The sequence below is a fragment of the Chenopodium album genome, chromosome 4 (genome assembly GCF_948465745.1).
Source record: "Chenopodium album chromosome 4, dcCheAlbu1.1, whole genome shotgun sequence".
Classification (NCBI taxonomy): Eukaryota; Viridiplantae; Streptophyta; class Magnoliopsida; order Caryophyllales; family Amaranthaceae; genus Chenopodium; species Chenopodium album.
In genome coordinates, this window is record NC_137837.1 from 64,971,493 (window position 1) to 64,987,424 (window position 15,932).

Genomic DNA, 15,932 nt, shown 5'->3' on the forward strand with positions numbered 1-15,932 from the left:
TTAGCGTCTTAATTTATGTCAATTTAAGCATGCAAATAAGTTCATGTCAAAAGTTGTACTCAAAACATGGTTCACATCAATTAGCGTAATTTTGCCTGATAAATAAAGTTCCTAGGTAATATTGACATTTTTACTAATTCATTTGACATTGTATTATTTGGGACTATTGCAATACACAACCCAGCGGAACCCAAGGCACCCTACTGCAAGGAGAGGAGGGTCCTGGTCAACCCGCTAGCAACATGCAAATTTGCTGATGACCAAAAATAAGGATGTTTTTTTCGACAACCAAAAACAGAAAAGTCAGAAGGCTAACCTTCATCCACCATTATATTGCAGTAGCCCCAACAAGCCAACAGGACAACAATGGGATAAATTTTGTGTCCTTCCTTCCCAACCACCAACTAGAAGGGAACAGAAATAGAGGATATATTACTCAATCGGTCGATTATACTTAAGTTTTCTGATGATGTTATGTTTAACATATCTTTCCAGAGGACAAATGAGACAAGAATAAAATCGAGTTTTGCTACAAGAAATCTATTAAAACCTCGAACAGAATACAAGTTGGAGATACGGGCCTGTCTAGTGTCTGCTGAAATTTGAAGAGTTAAGATTCCTGAATGAACATGTAAAGGGCGCAACTGTACAAGTAATCAAAGAAAAAAAAAAACTGACAATCTAACAACCAAAGGCATGTCAGAAGATCTACAATGTGACCCTATCAAGAATTAACATGAAGTATATGTATGGCCTTTCAAGAGACATGAGAATAGGGAAATCTTTTAAAAGATGAGCCGTATCACACAAGGATAATACTACGTACATTTTTACAATAAGATAACCAGCATTTTTCATTACAAAAACATTATGCAGACTTACTGATTTACAGGCAGAAATATCAGTGATGACTAATCAGTTTTTTCCAAAATATTTCTGACTGAGGTATCGATTGTTTCACTAGAACATCTTATATACACCGCTCTTTTGGTAAATCACAAATTCACCTTCAAGGTCAACAAGCAATGTCCGTATAGTTTCTTCACTTGAATCTTTGAAATGCTGTATAATATCGTGCAAAGCAACCTGCAGAAATCAGAAGTCAGTCATATATAAGATGCTTAAGCATTTTCTTTTTCTTTTTCGGTTTTATTTGTTGGGTAATGCTAACTAAGAGAGGAAAACAAACCCCATCACCATAGTTTTTAAGCCATTCTACTATAGAACTCTGAGTGGCTGACATTGCACTGCAACGATCATTTTCTTTATCAATTTTGCAACGCTTCGATGTAATCATATCGCAATCAAAATCAGTTTCTTCATCCTTCCTATTCTTTGGCAATTTATGATCTAAGTTACAAGATTCTTCAGCAAGACACGATGCCAAAGATTTTGGTGATGATTCAGCTGCTTCAGGGACTTCATTTGCTTTATTCAGAGGATTAAGCTCTGATGGAGAAGAGATACCACAGCTTAGCATTGTAAGACCAGCTTTAATATGCGAATAGTTTACCTGGCACCAGTAAACCGTTTTAGTATAACATCCAAAAATTTACACAGAAAACAGAGCTCATGAGTTCAGCTTTCAAGCTTTTATTAAATTAAATCATGACTAAGCACACATTTTTTGTACAGAACTCACATTTTCAGGTAATTCGTCTTTAATGGGCTTCAATTTTTCAGTTGAGCCAACCTTTGTAACTGCATCCAATATACTAGAGAACATCTTGGGTGTAAGTTCAATCTCAGCACAAAACCTGGGCCAATCAGTAGCTAAGCCTTCTTGAAAAGCCTCGAGGAGATAACTGAGGACAGTTCCTTCTTTAATCGGGGCAGATCTACCAGGGAAGTTCTGTCATTGAAAAAGAGAGGAAGTTGGAGCTGGAAATTGTAGCAGGTGTATTCCAGAAAATATGTACACAAAGTATCACTAGAATATGGCCATAAACATGCACTGAGGACCAGGGTAGGTCATCCACTTGAATTCCTGTTGGAGTCTGGATACAGGTCCAATCCTCACCCCTGACGGAGGGGGATTAATACCCTCCTCTAGCAGGGCTCAGTGGCCTACCTTACACAGTATTACAAAGCACACGAACACATGCAATGCATATCCCAGCTTACAAAGGCAGTATTCTGAATAGAAAACAACAGGAAGTATAAACTTCAAAGAGATGTACAGCAAGGAAAAAAAGAGAGCAATCAAATAAAATAGCATACAGCAATTTTCTCAATGGAATGTCTGTCTTCATGCCACATCCTCCATGCTTCAAACTTTGCTGGTGTAAGCTTTTTTGGAAGGGTTTGAACAGGAGTCACCTTTTTCACTGAAACAGTTTGTATGCTCAATTCCCCATCCAACGACATATTAAGATCTTGTGAAAGATGCTGAATAGCTTGAAGAAAGTGATCCCCATATGTGGTGACAAAATGCTGCAACATTTTACAAAAGTTTCAGCCAAAAACTTTATAACTTAATGATTAAAAAGCTAGTAATCACAAGAGAAGCTGTTTGACAATCAGAAAGTCTCGAGTAAGAGAAACTAATTTGTTATATGTGGTAGTCAATTACCACTGGAAGATCATGGAAGTCACTGCTTTACTGTACAAGTTGCATGTTACTCGCTATAAATTACACTGGCAAGAATTGCACCCAAGGCCATGCCTGGATTGAAAGTGATGAATAAAGAGGTAATAGGAGATAATTTTAGAGATTGGAGATGAATGGCAGTGGTGATTATGTAGGAGGGAGGAATGGCGGAATCACCCTTGTATTGGGGGTAATAGTTCTATAAATTCCCTACCACCAGCATGAGGTGATAATTCTCCCACCCACTGCCCTTACACCATCACTATATCCAGTCTAGGATCTAGCATCACCTTCATCCTTGTTCATTTCCTTTATTTTGCCTCTCCTTCAATTACTACCCACAATCCAAGCACACCCTAGCACATTCTCCATTCATTTCATAAAGTTCTTCTCACTTGTCCTCAAAAAAAAAAAAAAAAAAAAAAAAAAAAAAAAAAAAAAAAGAGAGAGAGAGAGAGAGTTGTTCACACTTTTCGTTTTGGGTCATTCCATATAGTTATTTCCACTTTAGTTTATTCCTTTTTGTCAAACAAATACTAACATTTTACCCTAACCCAGCCTTTCTCCTCTAAATTAATCACAACTCACAAGTGTCAACTTATATAATAGCCTCTTTTTAATTTACCATATTTGACTTTTCATGCTTGTCGTAGTTGTCGATGCTGAATTTCGACCATTTATATTTTTTAGTTTAGTACTCAACAAGTCAAATATTATAATAATTTGATATTTGGAAACTATATAATGAGACAAATGTAACAATAAACAACTATTATTATCTTATATGTATATCACCAATGTTAGTCAAAGTGGAGAATATGAATCATACAAAAAGTCAAAAATGGGTAAATAAAAAAGGATCTTGCTAACAAACGCCCCCGGGGGTCGTTGGATAAGTATTTAAAACATTTCCTAAAGTGGAATTCTTATGATTCTTATCCAACGCCCCCGGGGCGTTATTTTACAGAGAGTATATTTTCCATAGTAAGCGGATCTACAATAAGTGGGAACTTCGTGGAACAGAAATACTTATTATCAAGCATTTGAAACCCTTGTTATATTTTTGAAAGCAATTTAGTAACAGAAATTATCTCCTGTTTTGGTTTCTATCAATTCAACCTCATCACAGTAGTTTCTTTTGATATGTTATGGAGGATTGTGAACCTGTACAATTTGCTCAAAAAGAAACTAAAGCACAGAAAAAGTATGGAATGTGATATTATCATTATCCAATATCCATAATACACCTGGTTTTCCCTTAATCAGCAGCCAATCTTATAAAGTATCCTATCTGGCAATTCTTCATTCAGAATAACATTGATTTAACTAGCTTAACTTTTTATGAAATTTCAAATGATAAGTTACACTAGTTGTAATTTCTAAATGCTACATCACCACCCCAAGCATCCAAGCTTTAGGGCTACATTACCCTATGATAAGAGACAATACAAGTAGCTCAGTCACTCAACACTTATTAGTTTTCAAAAAAATTAATTTATTGGAAATCAAAAGGAGGAATACAGCATGAGGACAAGATGTACTTAACACAACTACACAACGATTTAAGGATGTATATATTACTAATTGCAATGGACCCTAGCACCTTGCTAACGGAACCAGGATGATGGTAGGATGCATAATTTGAATCGTAGAGTTTTAGCAAGTCTCAGGTACAAAGGCACCATGGCTCCATAATTAAGCATCACTGTTATGTATTCCCAGAACTTTGCTTTTTCAAAGGTAATGAAAATTGAGATAAATATGACTTGCTCCCCATTCCCCAACATATGTTGTGTTTTCTCCAATTTCTCTAATTTTCTTACATTGACACTCAAAAGTCTTGTTAAAGTCAAATTCTAATGAAAAAAGAACCTGTTGCAGACTTGCAGCTTGGGCCATTGTAAATAATTTATTCAAACTCAAAAGAGAGCAAATTATGTGTTTTTACTACATAAGTCCCTTGATCATACTGACTCAGTCAATCAAGCATTGCACAGTTTCAAAAATGAAGTCTCTAGCTATTGGTCATCAAGCCAAAGAAATTACTTTGTACCATGTCAAAAAGAACCTTGAATTAAATGCCAGCCTTACGGCAAAGTATGAACTCTATACATATAACATAATGTGGAAAACTAAGAGTATTGATTAATGGATCAAAACTCATAATTCGAAAAAAGAATGAGAGAAATTCAAAATGACTTCACAGTTAGTACTTTACTGAGGATAAGACGCTAGACAGCAAATCAGCAATAATACTGTAGTAGATTATCCATCAGAAAGGTATACTTGTTATATATATAATAGGAAAGCAGAAATAAAAACCCTTTATTTAGTCGAAAGAGTTACTTGCTATAGCGAAACATATATTAGTTATCAGCTGACATACCTGGTTGACACCATCAATGTTCGCTAATCTTGCTCTTGTAGATGGTCTAACCAATGCAATTTTTTTAATAGTGGCCTCACCACAGATTGCATACCTGCAGAATTAAACTACAGATAAGATAAACAACATTTATTATGAAGCTTAAATATCTTCAGGCCCCGAAAAGGTCTCCTTGATGTGTATTGATGAAACTCAAAGCATTTGCCAAAATATAAAGCAAAGAAAACCTACGGAGCAGTTCCAGTGGCTCTTGCAAGCTTTGCCCTCTCTGCTAAAAGTGTGTGATAAAGTTGAACCTCGGCCTAAATGCAGAAGATGACATAAAAGTTCAAAATATAAAAATGGATAAAATAGAACAGTGTTGGAGATTCAATTATGTAACAATTAACATAGATAAACTCTGATATGGATCTTACTATACCTTCATATTCTACCAAGTACCCAAATTAAGCACTTGTATGCTGAATGGTGCTAATCTTGTAGAAATTCCAATATTGATTGACCAAAACTTTCAGAATGTAATGTACATAAATATTCCTACCCCATAGCAAGTTAGCAACTAGGATATATCTATGCATATGTTCACCTTTGCCTCCAATGACGTATTTCACTCACATGCAAAAAAGACAGCGACATACTAATAACACATAGCCTACAACTACCATGTAATCATGTAATAAGTATTTCACACACTAATATGACCAACCTCTGTTAATCCTTCACATTCGGAGGAAGTCAAAGTTTTCAAGCCTTCAACTTGACCTGGTGCACCTTCATCTTCCTCACACATCTCATCAATTATAGGCAGGATCAAAGGAGGCTGATGATCAGGTCCTGCAGATTTGAGATATTGTGCTCCTTTGGTGCTGACACTAATGCATCAAGAATCCATGAACAAGAAACATGCCCAAAAGTTAACAGAAGCTAAGACTAAGTAACTCAAGGGTGAAGACATGTTGAGTAATATAGACGAAGATGCTATCCTGTCTGTGACTAGTTTATACATAAGTATATGACTCACCTCACAAATCTGTAAACGTCACTAATTGTCTCCTTTAGATAACCTGTGTTTTGTTACTAGTTAGCCTTTGTACATGCCAAGAAACAGAGATCTTATCTACTACTGTATACAATTTTAGAAAGGAAAAAAAAAGAAAGAGAGAGAGAGAGAGAGAAAGAACAAGGCAGGCACAACAATACCCTCATTTTCTTAAAAATATGTCCACATTAAAACAAGATGAACATCAAAGTTACATCAATGCACAAAAAGTATTCAGTTGTTTTGTCCACTACAGAATGTATGCAGATCATGCAGTCCTTTACAAGTGATAAATCTTAGTCAACTCAGTATATTTGCAGATCAAAGAAATTTACTAGTTGCAGAGCATGTAGTATATTTTATGACATTATACAGGCATGTGTATAACTGTATATTACTACAATTAAAAATTATATATATTTTACAAAATATTAATCTGATGAAAAAATCCTACATAGCAGTGAAAGACACTTTCATTCTTTCAATATGACATGTCTTGCTTTGATGATGAAGAGACTAGAAATTTCCAAGCATTTAACATACTTAAATCACAATTAATAATATAAGTAATCCTTGAGTTACCATGAGAAATCAGTTGAGAGCCTAGCGACTTCCACCAGTTGGAAGAGTATGCCTTCCCAAGGCCATGCAGTGGAAGCTTATCAAACTGAGCATCAACTATTTTTTTTGACTGCAAATTGAAAACAAAATCAAAGGAAAATATCATCAGCGCTCAAGGAACAAGAAAGACGGATACAATGATACGAAAAAAAAAATCTAGATTATTAAACATAGGAACAAATTAACTGTTAACCAAGACTTTTTACTCCTGTACCATTTACAGCAATTAATATTAATACCGAATCACCAATCCTACCAAACCAAATCATCATTGACATGGACTTCTACACAAACAAACAAAAGTAGGAATCAATAAATAGCTTGTGGAGTTTTATTGGTGCCTTGAAATCTAAAATAAAAAGGGAGGAATATGGACTGCAGTTTTTCCCCAAGAGGGGAACTTTCTAAAATGCACTCTTAGTGAAATTTCTCAACCTGTTTTGTCTCTAGACTCTAGTTTCATGACTTGCCTGTTATTGCTCGTGAAAGCTATTGGATTATTTCTTAGGAATATTTCATAACCTTCTCCAAACATTGATAATTTTGAAACTGAGACCTCTCAAAATCAAGATTACTAAAAATAAACGATTCTAGAAAGTTTCCCGCCCAAGGCAGGGTCTGGGAGTTAGATGTATGCAGACTTAAACCCAACCTCAACAGAAATACAAAGCTAAGCACATAGGGTGTCTGTTATTTAGGTGAAAATAGGAGCCTCAACATTTTTTACAGCACTAGAATGTATCTATGAGCCATGACTGATGAGGAAGTGAGCAAATAATCTTTTAGTGGTAGGAGGCCAATTCAGTGATTCTGAAGAAAGGAAATTAATACTGCTCATACCAGAAAGTGATCAAAGGGTACAAAGGTAATTTCATGATCAGTAAGTTTCTCTATTGCCACAATATATAAAGTAACCAATCATCAAAACGCAGCATAAATTTTGATAGAGCTTACCCGTGATCCCCGAAGAACATCTATAGGCAAATTGAGACCCCAGTTACCCCTGCATGAATGAATACAAGCCATCAGAAGATAGGCTTCTTTAGACATGTCTCGCTCCCTCCGGGTAGTAGTGCAATTGTCACAATTTCCTGCAGGCATAACGTAAAATGATTAAAACTTTCTTTTGACAGGTGATTAAAACATATTTAAATAGCTAATAGATAGTTTAAAATGATCTTAGAGTTGTTTAGACAACAGCAGAAACAACCTCATAAAAATAAGATTTAATTTTCCAATACAAAACTTGTCTGATAAAAATGATACTTTGTAAAATAGAGAACATTAGCAAAGAAGATCCATCGTCAGCCAGAAAAGAGACAAACTTTAATTCAATCCTCACTTTATTCAATCCTTACTCCATTTATGATATTAATATCAATTTCCACCCTCTGTTAGCATCATGTGAAAAATATCCTATTATTTTCTCCAGGCATTAACATGAAATAAGCAGACTCCGATAAAACCACGGTATGCAAAGAACATATATCAGCTAAGGTACAAAGGTATAATTCTCAACAGAGAAGACAGTGGTCACATATTCTTATTTCATGTTAAGAATACTCATTCTTTTTATTTTGGGATAGGTAACAAGGACATATATTTAAAGGCATCAAGGTCTATCACCTATGTACATAAGAAGATTAGACTTAGAGCCAAAAATATCATGTCAACAAGCTGAATAAACCACTTTCTAAATTAACTCAAGAACAGTCTAATGCAACTAGAAAGCTAATTTGCTGATTAGCCTAGCTTTGGCATGAGCAAATCTACCCTTTTCATTCACCTCCAACATCTAACCTTTATTCATCCTTCTTTTCCATGCCACAAGAACAAACTTGGGTCCATTTTGGCTGCAAAGGCTTCAGCCTGACCATCCCCAAAAAAAAGCTGGGGTTTAATGTGTTAATTCTTTCATTAGAGAGAAATAGATAACCATACAGCTGAATTGATAGTTTGCAGAAAAAAATAAAAATAATAGCAAAGGCGGTGTCTCATTCAAGATTATAGTCGTGTTATTGCGCAACACAACAATAATGCTTAATAATAGTCAATTAGAGAAGATTAGAATATGTCTGTGACCCACAGGAACCAAGTTGAAGATTAAAGACTATATTTGGAACCGGTTCTCCAGACTTACAAAGCACACATACATAGCATTTTAGAAAAAGCAAATCACCTAAAAATGATAGCATGAATTAATTTCTTAAGCTAAGCTCATTGAACCAAGAAAAATAATGCAAATGTAAAGGTGTAGTGCTGACAGAAAATTGCAGACAAACTTAAGATAAGATCAAATGTTGCAAATCTGTACGTGCAATTTTTGTAAAGAGCATGATGGAACTTAAGTATTGCACAACCAAAGCAATCAACCAACAATATCCTCAGATTATAAAAATCTAAGGAGATCTATAGAAAGAAAAATCCAGTCAAAGAAAACCTCTCTTAAACAATCCATTTCATTTCCATTGTCTTAGAAACCATCTCCGACAATATATAATAATTGATAAATGATGAGAGAATATATAATAATTGCGCTAGCAACTTCTATCAGACAAACTACTACATTTGTAGAAAAGAAAAGTACTGATAATATTTGTTCATAGAGTTTAATCAAAAGTTAGCTTTTAGCTTAGCAAATTTTAATGTTCATTAGAAAGTAGTATTCTATTAAAGTTAGTAAAGACGTTACAGTAACATACCACAGTTTTCTGCTGGAACCATTTCACCAAAGTGCTCCAGTAAGAACTTCCTGCGACACGTTGTTAGCATGCAATACTTTTGTGCTTCCATCAGTGAGTCAACAACAGCTTTTCGTTGATTTTCCTACGAATTTCAGATTTTTAATTCAAAGGTACACAATGACAGCAAATTCATTAGAAAACAAATTCTGAAGCTTCTATGAAATTGGTACATACTGTTTGCAATCCACTGCAATAAAAGTCAGATTTTGCAAAGTCACTTCTTGTGTAATAGAGCCAGCAGACAGATGCTATACCATCTCTCCCACATCGCCCACTCTCCTGGTAATATGTCTCTAAACTCTTCGGGCAACCATAATGTATCACTTGCCTAATGTTAGGCTTATCAATTCCCATGCCAAAGGCAATAGTGGCGACCATGACACTCAATTCATCTCTTATAAATAATCTGGAAGAATAAATAAATTAAATAAGTTTTGGAAAGTCTGACACTAAAAATGGGCAAACCATGCTTTCAGCATTCATTAAGTATTAGTATAACTAAAAATCTTTGTTTTGTCAATTATCAGATCATGAAAACGGGGAGTTAAAATAAATTATATGATACATGGATATGAATGCAGAAGCTTACAGTAAGTGATTTTAATTCATTAACTATCAGACCATAAAATTGGAAAGGAAAAGAGGAATGACACATGGATATAAAAACTGAAACTTACAGCAAGTAATTGATTGAACCAATAAGAAAAATTATCTATATTTATACCTATGTGCCTCTTCCCGAGCTTTATTACCCATTTGACCATGATAGATTCCAGCCTTAATTCCTGCGCTTTCCAGCAGTTGGTGTATCTAAAAAAGGAGCACAAACCAATTGCATATAGAGATTATAAGTAACATGGAGAGAACTTGAGGCACATGCCCCTCACATCTAATTCTTCAAACAAATAATCCATCCATCTATTTCATTTTCCTTCTTGATTCTAGATTTTAGTTATCATTGATAGCCACAGGTCATGCTTGTCCAAGAAGCCCATGTTAGATGCTCACTAGAGGAGCATATTCTTGTTGTTCTTTCAAGGAAATGCTAGGTTCAGACATTAAGTCAAGATTTCCCAAGACATTTCTTTTAGTTAAAAGTTTAATTCAACACACAAAAAACCCTTACTAGCATCTAAAATGTACTAGAAAGTTACATTTGACTAATAAATATCACTATCTCTGCACCCCCGCCCCCCAGTCCCCCACCCCGATACTCCCCCCCATCCTGAAGATATGACCTACCAAACATCCCCAAAATGTGCTCAAAATGTTGTTAAAATTTGTCAATAAAGTACATGAGAGAAAAAGTGTAACAAACAAAGTTTCATTTATATCCATTCTCGAAGTACTTTGAACATTTCTAGACAATTCTCTTCGGATACTGAATACAAACCCAACCCAAGCGGCGCTAAAATCATACAAAAAAATGGCTTTTATTAAAGAACCTATCACACAGCGCATAGCTTATCCATTTTTAAAAATACATTATTTAGACATTCTGCACTTGCAAGATAATTCATGCTTCACTATCTTGCAAAGATTTATATATAGATACCTGTTCAACATCTTTAATTGTAAGGCAGTAAATGATAGTTGATCCAGCAGTAGCCACAGATTTTGAAACCTCTTGTACAAGCTCATCCAGGAAGTAGATGCCTCGATTAAAAGATTTCACACCATAGAAGAGATTTTTACGATCAAATGAGCCTACAGCAACATAAGGATCCTTCATCTTCAATGACTTAATTATGTCTAACCGGACCCTAGAGCCAGAAAAAAAAAATAAAAAAAAAATAAAAAGAGAGAGAGAGAGAGAGAGACCTTTATATCAGAAAGCAAAGGGAAATTCATATAAAATCTTTAAGTTCAGGACCACAGACATAGATAGTAATACACAAAGCTAATTATTATCATCTTCAGTCTAAGTAAATGAACAAAAAAAATCTCGTAGGTTTGGTACTGGACAATCTCAGTCATAATTTAAAGCCAATCATAGGATTGAAAAAATTCCTAACATACTCACCGAAACTCAGATCATAGGTGTAAATTAGAATATAAGATGGATACAATCTGAAGCTAGTAACGATAGTATGTTTAGCAAAACATATGTTGTTCAATACAAAGTGGCAGTATCTTATCACATATTTTGGCCTCAGAAGTCACTGTACTTGCTTTGTTGCAAGAAGAGCACCATTTGAGCAATGATCTTCTCACAAGAAGTTAGGACTTAGGTCAGACAAAAAGGAAAAAGTAGCAAGATCAAGTTACAGAAAATGAAGGTAATAGAGAGAAGTTTTTCAGGGATACAAAAAGAGGCCAGATCTTTATCCTAATCCAAATGCATACAGGTCAAAACCTCAGAGAACATAAACTCCATTCAGTCAGACACTCCACTTCTTACAATCCTCTTATTTCAACAGCATTAATATATTATAGCAAGTACATGAGCCAAAGAGACTGAAAGTAATCCGTCTGACCCAAGAAAAAAAATTTGCTTACAATTCTGTCTAATATCTCCAAGATGATATCAAAAGTACTACTGCAGTAGTTTAGTCACAGTAAGATTATCACTGTCCCTATTTCCTATGAATTAAGACGCGTTACTAATGACTTTTAAGGCTATGAGTACCAAAGATGGCAGCCCTTTAGCTTTCAGATATAGGGGGGACATCTTCTAACAATAGCCATCCGTATAAAATTGATGAGTTCACTTACTTGTCTGTAGCAGTTGCAGTCAAGCTCACGAATGGGACATCTGAGAGAATAGGACGCAACTTGTCTAGTTGTTTGTACTCCGTCCTGCAAAAAATTGGAGAAGGCAAGAAAAAAAAATTTTAAATGGCTTATAAAATGGAAAATACAACCTGTCAGAGAGGGTGGGTCAAGAAAATTCATTCTATGCTCAAGAAAAATCAAATTGGTTCTGATCAAGCAAATATTTAACCAAGACAAAATATAAAGGCACCAGGAAACCGGGCCAAGATTTATGTTATTTAAATATCTCCCTCGCACAAGCAGCAAAGCCATGCGCCTACCATGGTCAATCACCTGCCAGCATCTATCCTTAATAACATTCAATCCAAATCGAAAAGGATCATCCATTAAAACCCATTTGCAGTAAAAGAATATGTTGGCTAGACTAAGAAACCCCACCTAATTTGCTGGGTTCTTAATTTGCAAGTCAAAGATTGGGTGATCACAAGACCCCCACTGAGAACAACTGCATAGGCTATTAATTTGCTAGTCAATCAGAGTGATTAAACAATGGCAGATACAGATAAACACTTCCTGCTCTCCAAGATTTTAGGCACTGTTTGGTCGGAAGAAACATGTTGAACAGAATTGATTTCACATGGAAAGTAATTCAATCAAATCAACCTTCAAACTTCATTTTTTATTACTCCCTAGAAAAATTAAAGAGGATAGGGGAGGGGAGATGAAGGAAAGGAATAAAGGAGAAAGGTGAGGCATGTGGGCATTTCTGCTTAAGTAAAGAAAACCTTGACCCTTCAGAAAACTACTTCCACCATAGGATACTTTTTTTTTCCCCCTTTACAAACCAAACAAAGAAGATCAGAGAAAGTGAACAACTAAGTTCCTATGTATAAGTCCGTCAACTGAATAATCTCAATGAGCATTCCAGCTTTAAGAGAAACAAAGCATTAGAAGGAAATCACTTTGTTATCATAAACCATCAGGGACAAACACATAAATAAAAATAGAATAAAATAAAATAAAGGATAATGTAAACTTTATTACAAGTTCTAGACAGGGATAATGTGTATAATCTGACTCTGAGAGCATTAATACTGAATTATCTGTGATAATAGCAGCTTATCTCATTTTGGGACTAAGGCTTTATTGTTGTTGTTCTTGTTGATGCAATAGCAGCTTATCTCAACCCTTCTGAACTTTTCGAAAAAATATAGAGGATGGGGAGGGAGAGTAATGCAAGAAGAACAAGGCCATGTCATTCAGCATAAAACTTGCAGCCTGAAGCTTACGAGTTACCATTTTAGAGTTCACATAAACAAACACAAAAAGCTATTTCTAGTTGCATGCCAGCAATCAAGTGCAGTTTGGGCGCAAGAAATTAGAAGCAACAGATGCAAAATGTCTTGAGAAAGGAATGTGAATTTAAATGATATATGACCCTTATAACCTGAAATCATGACCCCATTCTGATATGCAATGTGCTTCATCGACAGCAAAGAGACAAATTCCAGCCTTTAGCAGTCTTGTCCAGAAGCTGAAAAAATGAGACAAAGGACATAAATTAGAGGCAGAGTCAGACAAGCAACATCGATCCAGCAGTCACAACCCGTAAAAAAAAGTATAGCACTGGTTAAATATTATAATAGGATCATGTCAGTCATTATACACGCTAGATGAAGTCGTCCATTTTTTTATAACAATGTACTTTGCATTCAATTTTAAAGATGTCAACTCAGATCAAATATGAGTAACATAAAACCTACACTCCTACATGGAAGAAAGATAGACAAATAAAACCAAAAAAAAATCAATAAAGGGTATAAAGCAAGAAAGACAATAGTAGCATCAAAAGATTAAGGATACAACAAGAAGAAACAAACAAGCAATAGGGTAAGAAATATGAAAGAAACGAAGAGTAATAGAAAAATGCCATCAAAGTTCCAACAAATAACAATACCTCATTTCTGGAAACGTAATATGAATATATAAGTTGCCACGGAAACAAAAAAAAAAAAAAAAAAAAAAAAAAAAAAAAAAAAGGAGAGAGAGAGAGAGAGATCAACAAGTGATGCAACAGGCACCTATTAGGAATTGCGCATGCTTTCTCCGGGGTCATGAACAACAAGCTATAAAAGCCTGATTCAGCTTTTGTCTGTACAGTTTTATCAGTTTGAGTAGAGCCTAGGTACTCCGCTTGGATGCCACGTTGTTTTAAAGCCATTACCTATCAGTCATTAGTCAATAATTTGTCAACTTAAGCCCACCACAGCAACAAAAAAAGATATGTAATCATTAATAAGATTACCTGATCTTGCATCAAAGATAACAGAGGACTGACCACAATGCCTGTATTCCCTGCAATCAAGGGGGGAACTTGATAGCTGCACAGATTTAGGCAAGAAATTATAATTACAATCCATGAAAGAAACCAAACAAACAAAGCAACGCACAAAGAGGCACCAATATTGATGTTGGCCATTAAATCGAACATGGAATATGTATACAATATAGGTTTCCAGCTACAACAACAATGCAAACAACTTGAAAAAACACTAAAACAGCATCAAACTCAATAGCTATGATATCATGAAATTGAATCAAGCAAAGTATTTACGGTCTTCTAATTTATGCCACAAGGAGGGGGAAAAAAGGTAATTTATTCCCCTATAGCTAGTAGAACATGCAAAATAATCGAGGCAACAAAAATAAGTAAGCGAACAAGGACAACTAAGTAATGTTCAAAACGGGAAATCAAGAATATTAACAAGTATTGAGTAAAGAAGGCACACAAAAATACAGTACATACTCATTTTAACTGGAGATAATTGCCATTTACTGTTTTAGAATGTCCGGAAAAACTTGCCACATTGCCTCAAATAGAAATGGATCATGGTTGAATTTCTAAACATGTCACCAATCAAATAAGTTCAGTGAAGCATTTACAGTGAAATCGCACTAAGTCCTTAATTATAAGAGGCTGGGACAAATTGACACAATCAATCCCAGTCAAAAAATTAGTTTAAAATTGCAATCTTCAAAAAGATTTCACCTTTTTCATTCTACTAATTAACAACAACCCCAATTATCTTACAGGTAAATAAACGCAATGAAAATAAAATTAATAATTGAAGTACAAATTTGACGAAATTTATCTAAAATAAAAGAACAATAAAGTAGTAAACTCACCAAAGAGATTTGCCACTACCAGTTGCCATAACAGCCAAACAATCTCTTCCCTCCATAATTTTCTCAATCACTTCTTTCTGATACGGCCGAAAATTTGAAAACCCAAAAAATTTCTGCAACCAAATACATAGAAATCAGTAGTAAATTGAAGAACAAATTAGAAAAAAAAAAAAAAAAAAATTAAACCCACAAAAAAATGAACTCTAAAAAAAGGTAATGTAGGCAAAAAAAAAAAATGGATTTTCTTAAAAAATAAATAAATAAAACCCTAAATTATTTTTAACAAATTGCAAAAATTAATAATGAGAGAAGACTGAATTACTTTGAGAGTGAGCTCCATTAGAGTGAAATTAAGGGTTTAATGGTAAGAGGGTAAACGTCGCTTCTATTAATGAAGTAGAGAAAACGAGAGCAACAATTTATGTGAAGATGGGGAGTCTAACTCTCTTTCTGTAATTGTCATTATATTTCCCGCCATTTTGCTTGGGTTGTTGCATGGCACTTTCGGTTGTGGTTGGTGCACCCGGTGCACAATGCACATGGTACACCCAGATTGAACATTTAGTATATTTAAAAGAATATGGGTAAAAAATGAACATGTTTTTTTTTCTTGCAACTGTAAATCCATCGCTCTCTTCTCCTGTAATTTCT

General features: G+C 34.8%; 1 protein-coding gene across 2 annotated transcripts; it reads right to left on the bottom strand.

The window, feature by feature from the left end:
• Positions 1-802: 802 nt before the first annotated feature.
• Positions 803-15,725, bottom strand: LOC145627092 (uncharacterized). Of its 2 annotated transcripts, none has more exons than XM_081679490.1 (20): positions 15,604-15,725; positions 15,282-15,394; positions 14,401-14,476; positions 14,177-14,319; positions 13,543-13,629; positions 12,096-12,179; positions 10,936-11,143; positions 10,105-10,190; positions 9,555-9,786; positions 9,339-9,462; positions 7,591-7,727; positions 6,598-6,706; positions 5,998-6,040; positions 5,683-5,848; positions 5,208-5,278; positions 4,977-5,070; positions 2,221-2,433; positions 1,643-1,852; positions 1,198-1,513; positions 803-1,086 (listed from the first exon to the last, which is right to left on the bottom strand). In XM_081679490.1, the coding sequence occupies exons 1-20, from the start codon at positions 15,619-15,621 to the stop codon at positions 1,043-1,045; spliced, it is 2,574 nt and encodes an 857-aa protein (XP_081535616.1). In that variant the 5' UTR covers positions 15,622-15,725; the 3' UTR covers positions 803-1,042. The 2 variants fall into 2 exon arrangements, with proteins under 2 accessions (XP_081535616.1, XP_081535615.1); XM_081679489.1 differs by having other exon boundaries at positions 1,190-1,513.
• Positions 15,726-15,932: the final 207 nt, after the last annotated feature.

Excerpts from the sequence above, each read along its gene's own strand:
- LOC145627092 (XM_081679489.1), bottom strand. Across the intron at positions 9,787-10,104 it reads GCTCGGGAAGAGGCACATAG|ATTATTTATAAGAGATGAAT; the intron begins GTATAAATATAG and ends TTATTCTTCCAG. Across the intron at positions 9,463-9,554 it reads ATTGCAGTGGATTGCAAACA|GAAAATCAACGAAAAGCTGT; the intron begins GTATGTACCAAT and ends TGAAATTCGTAG.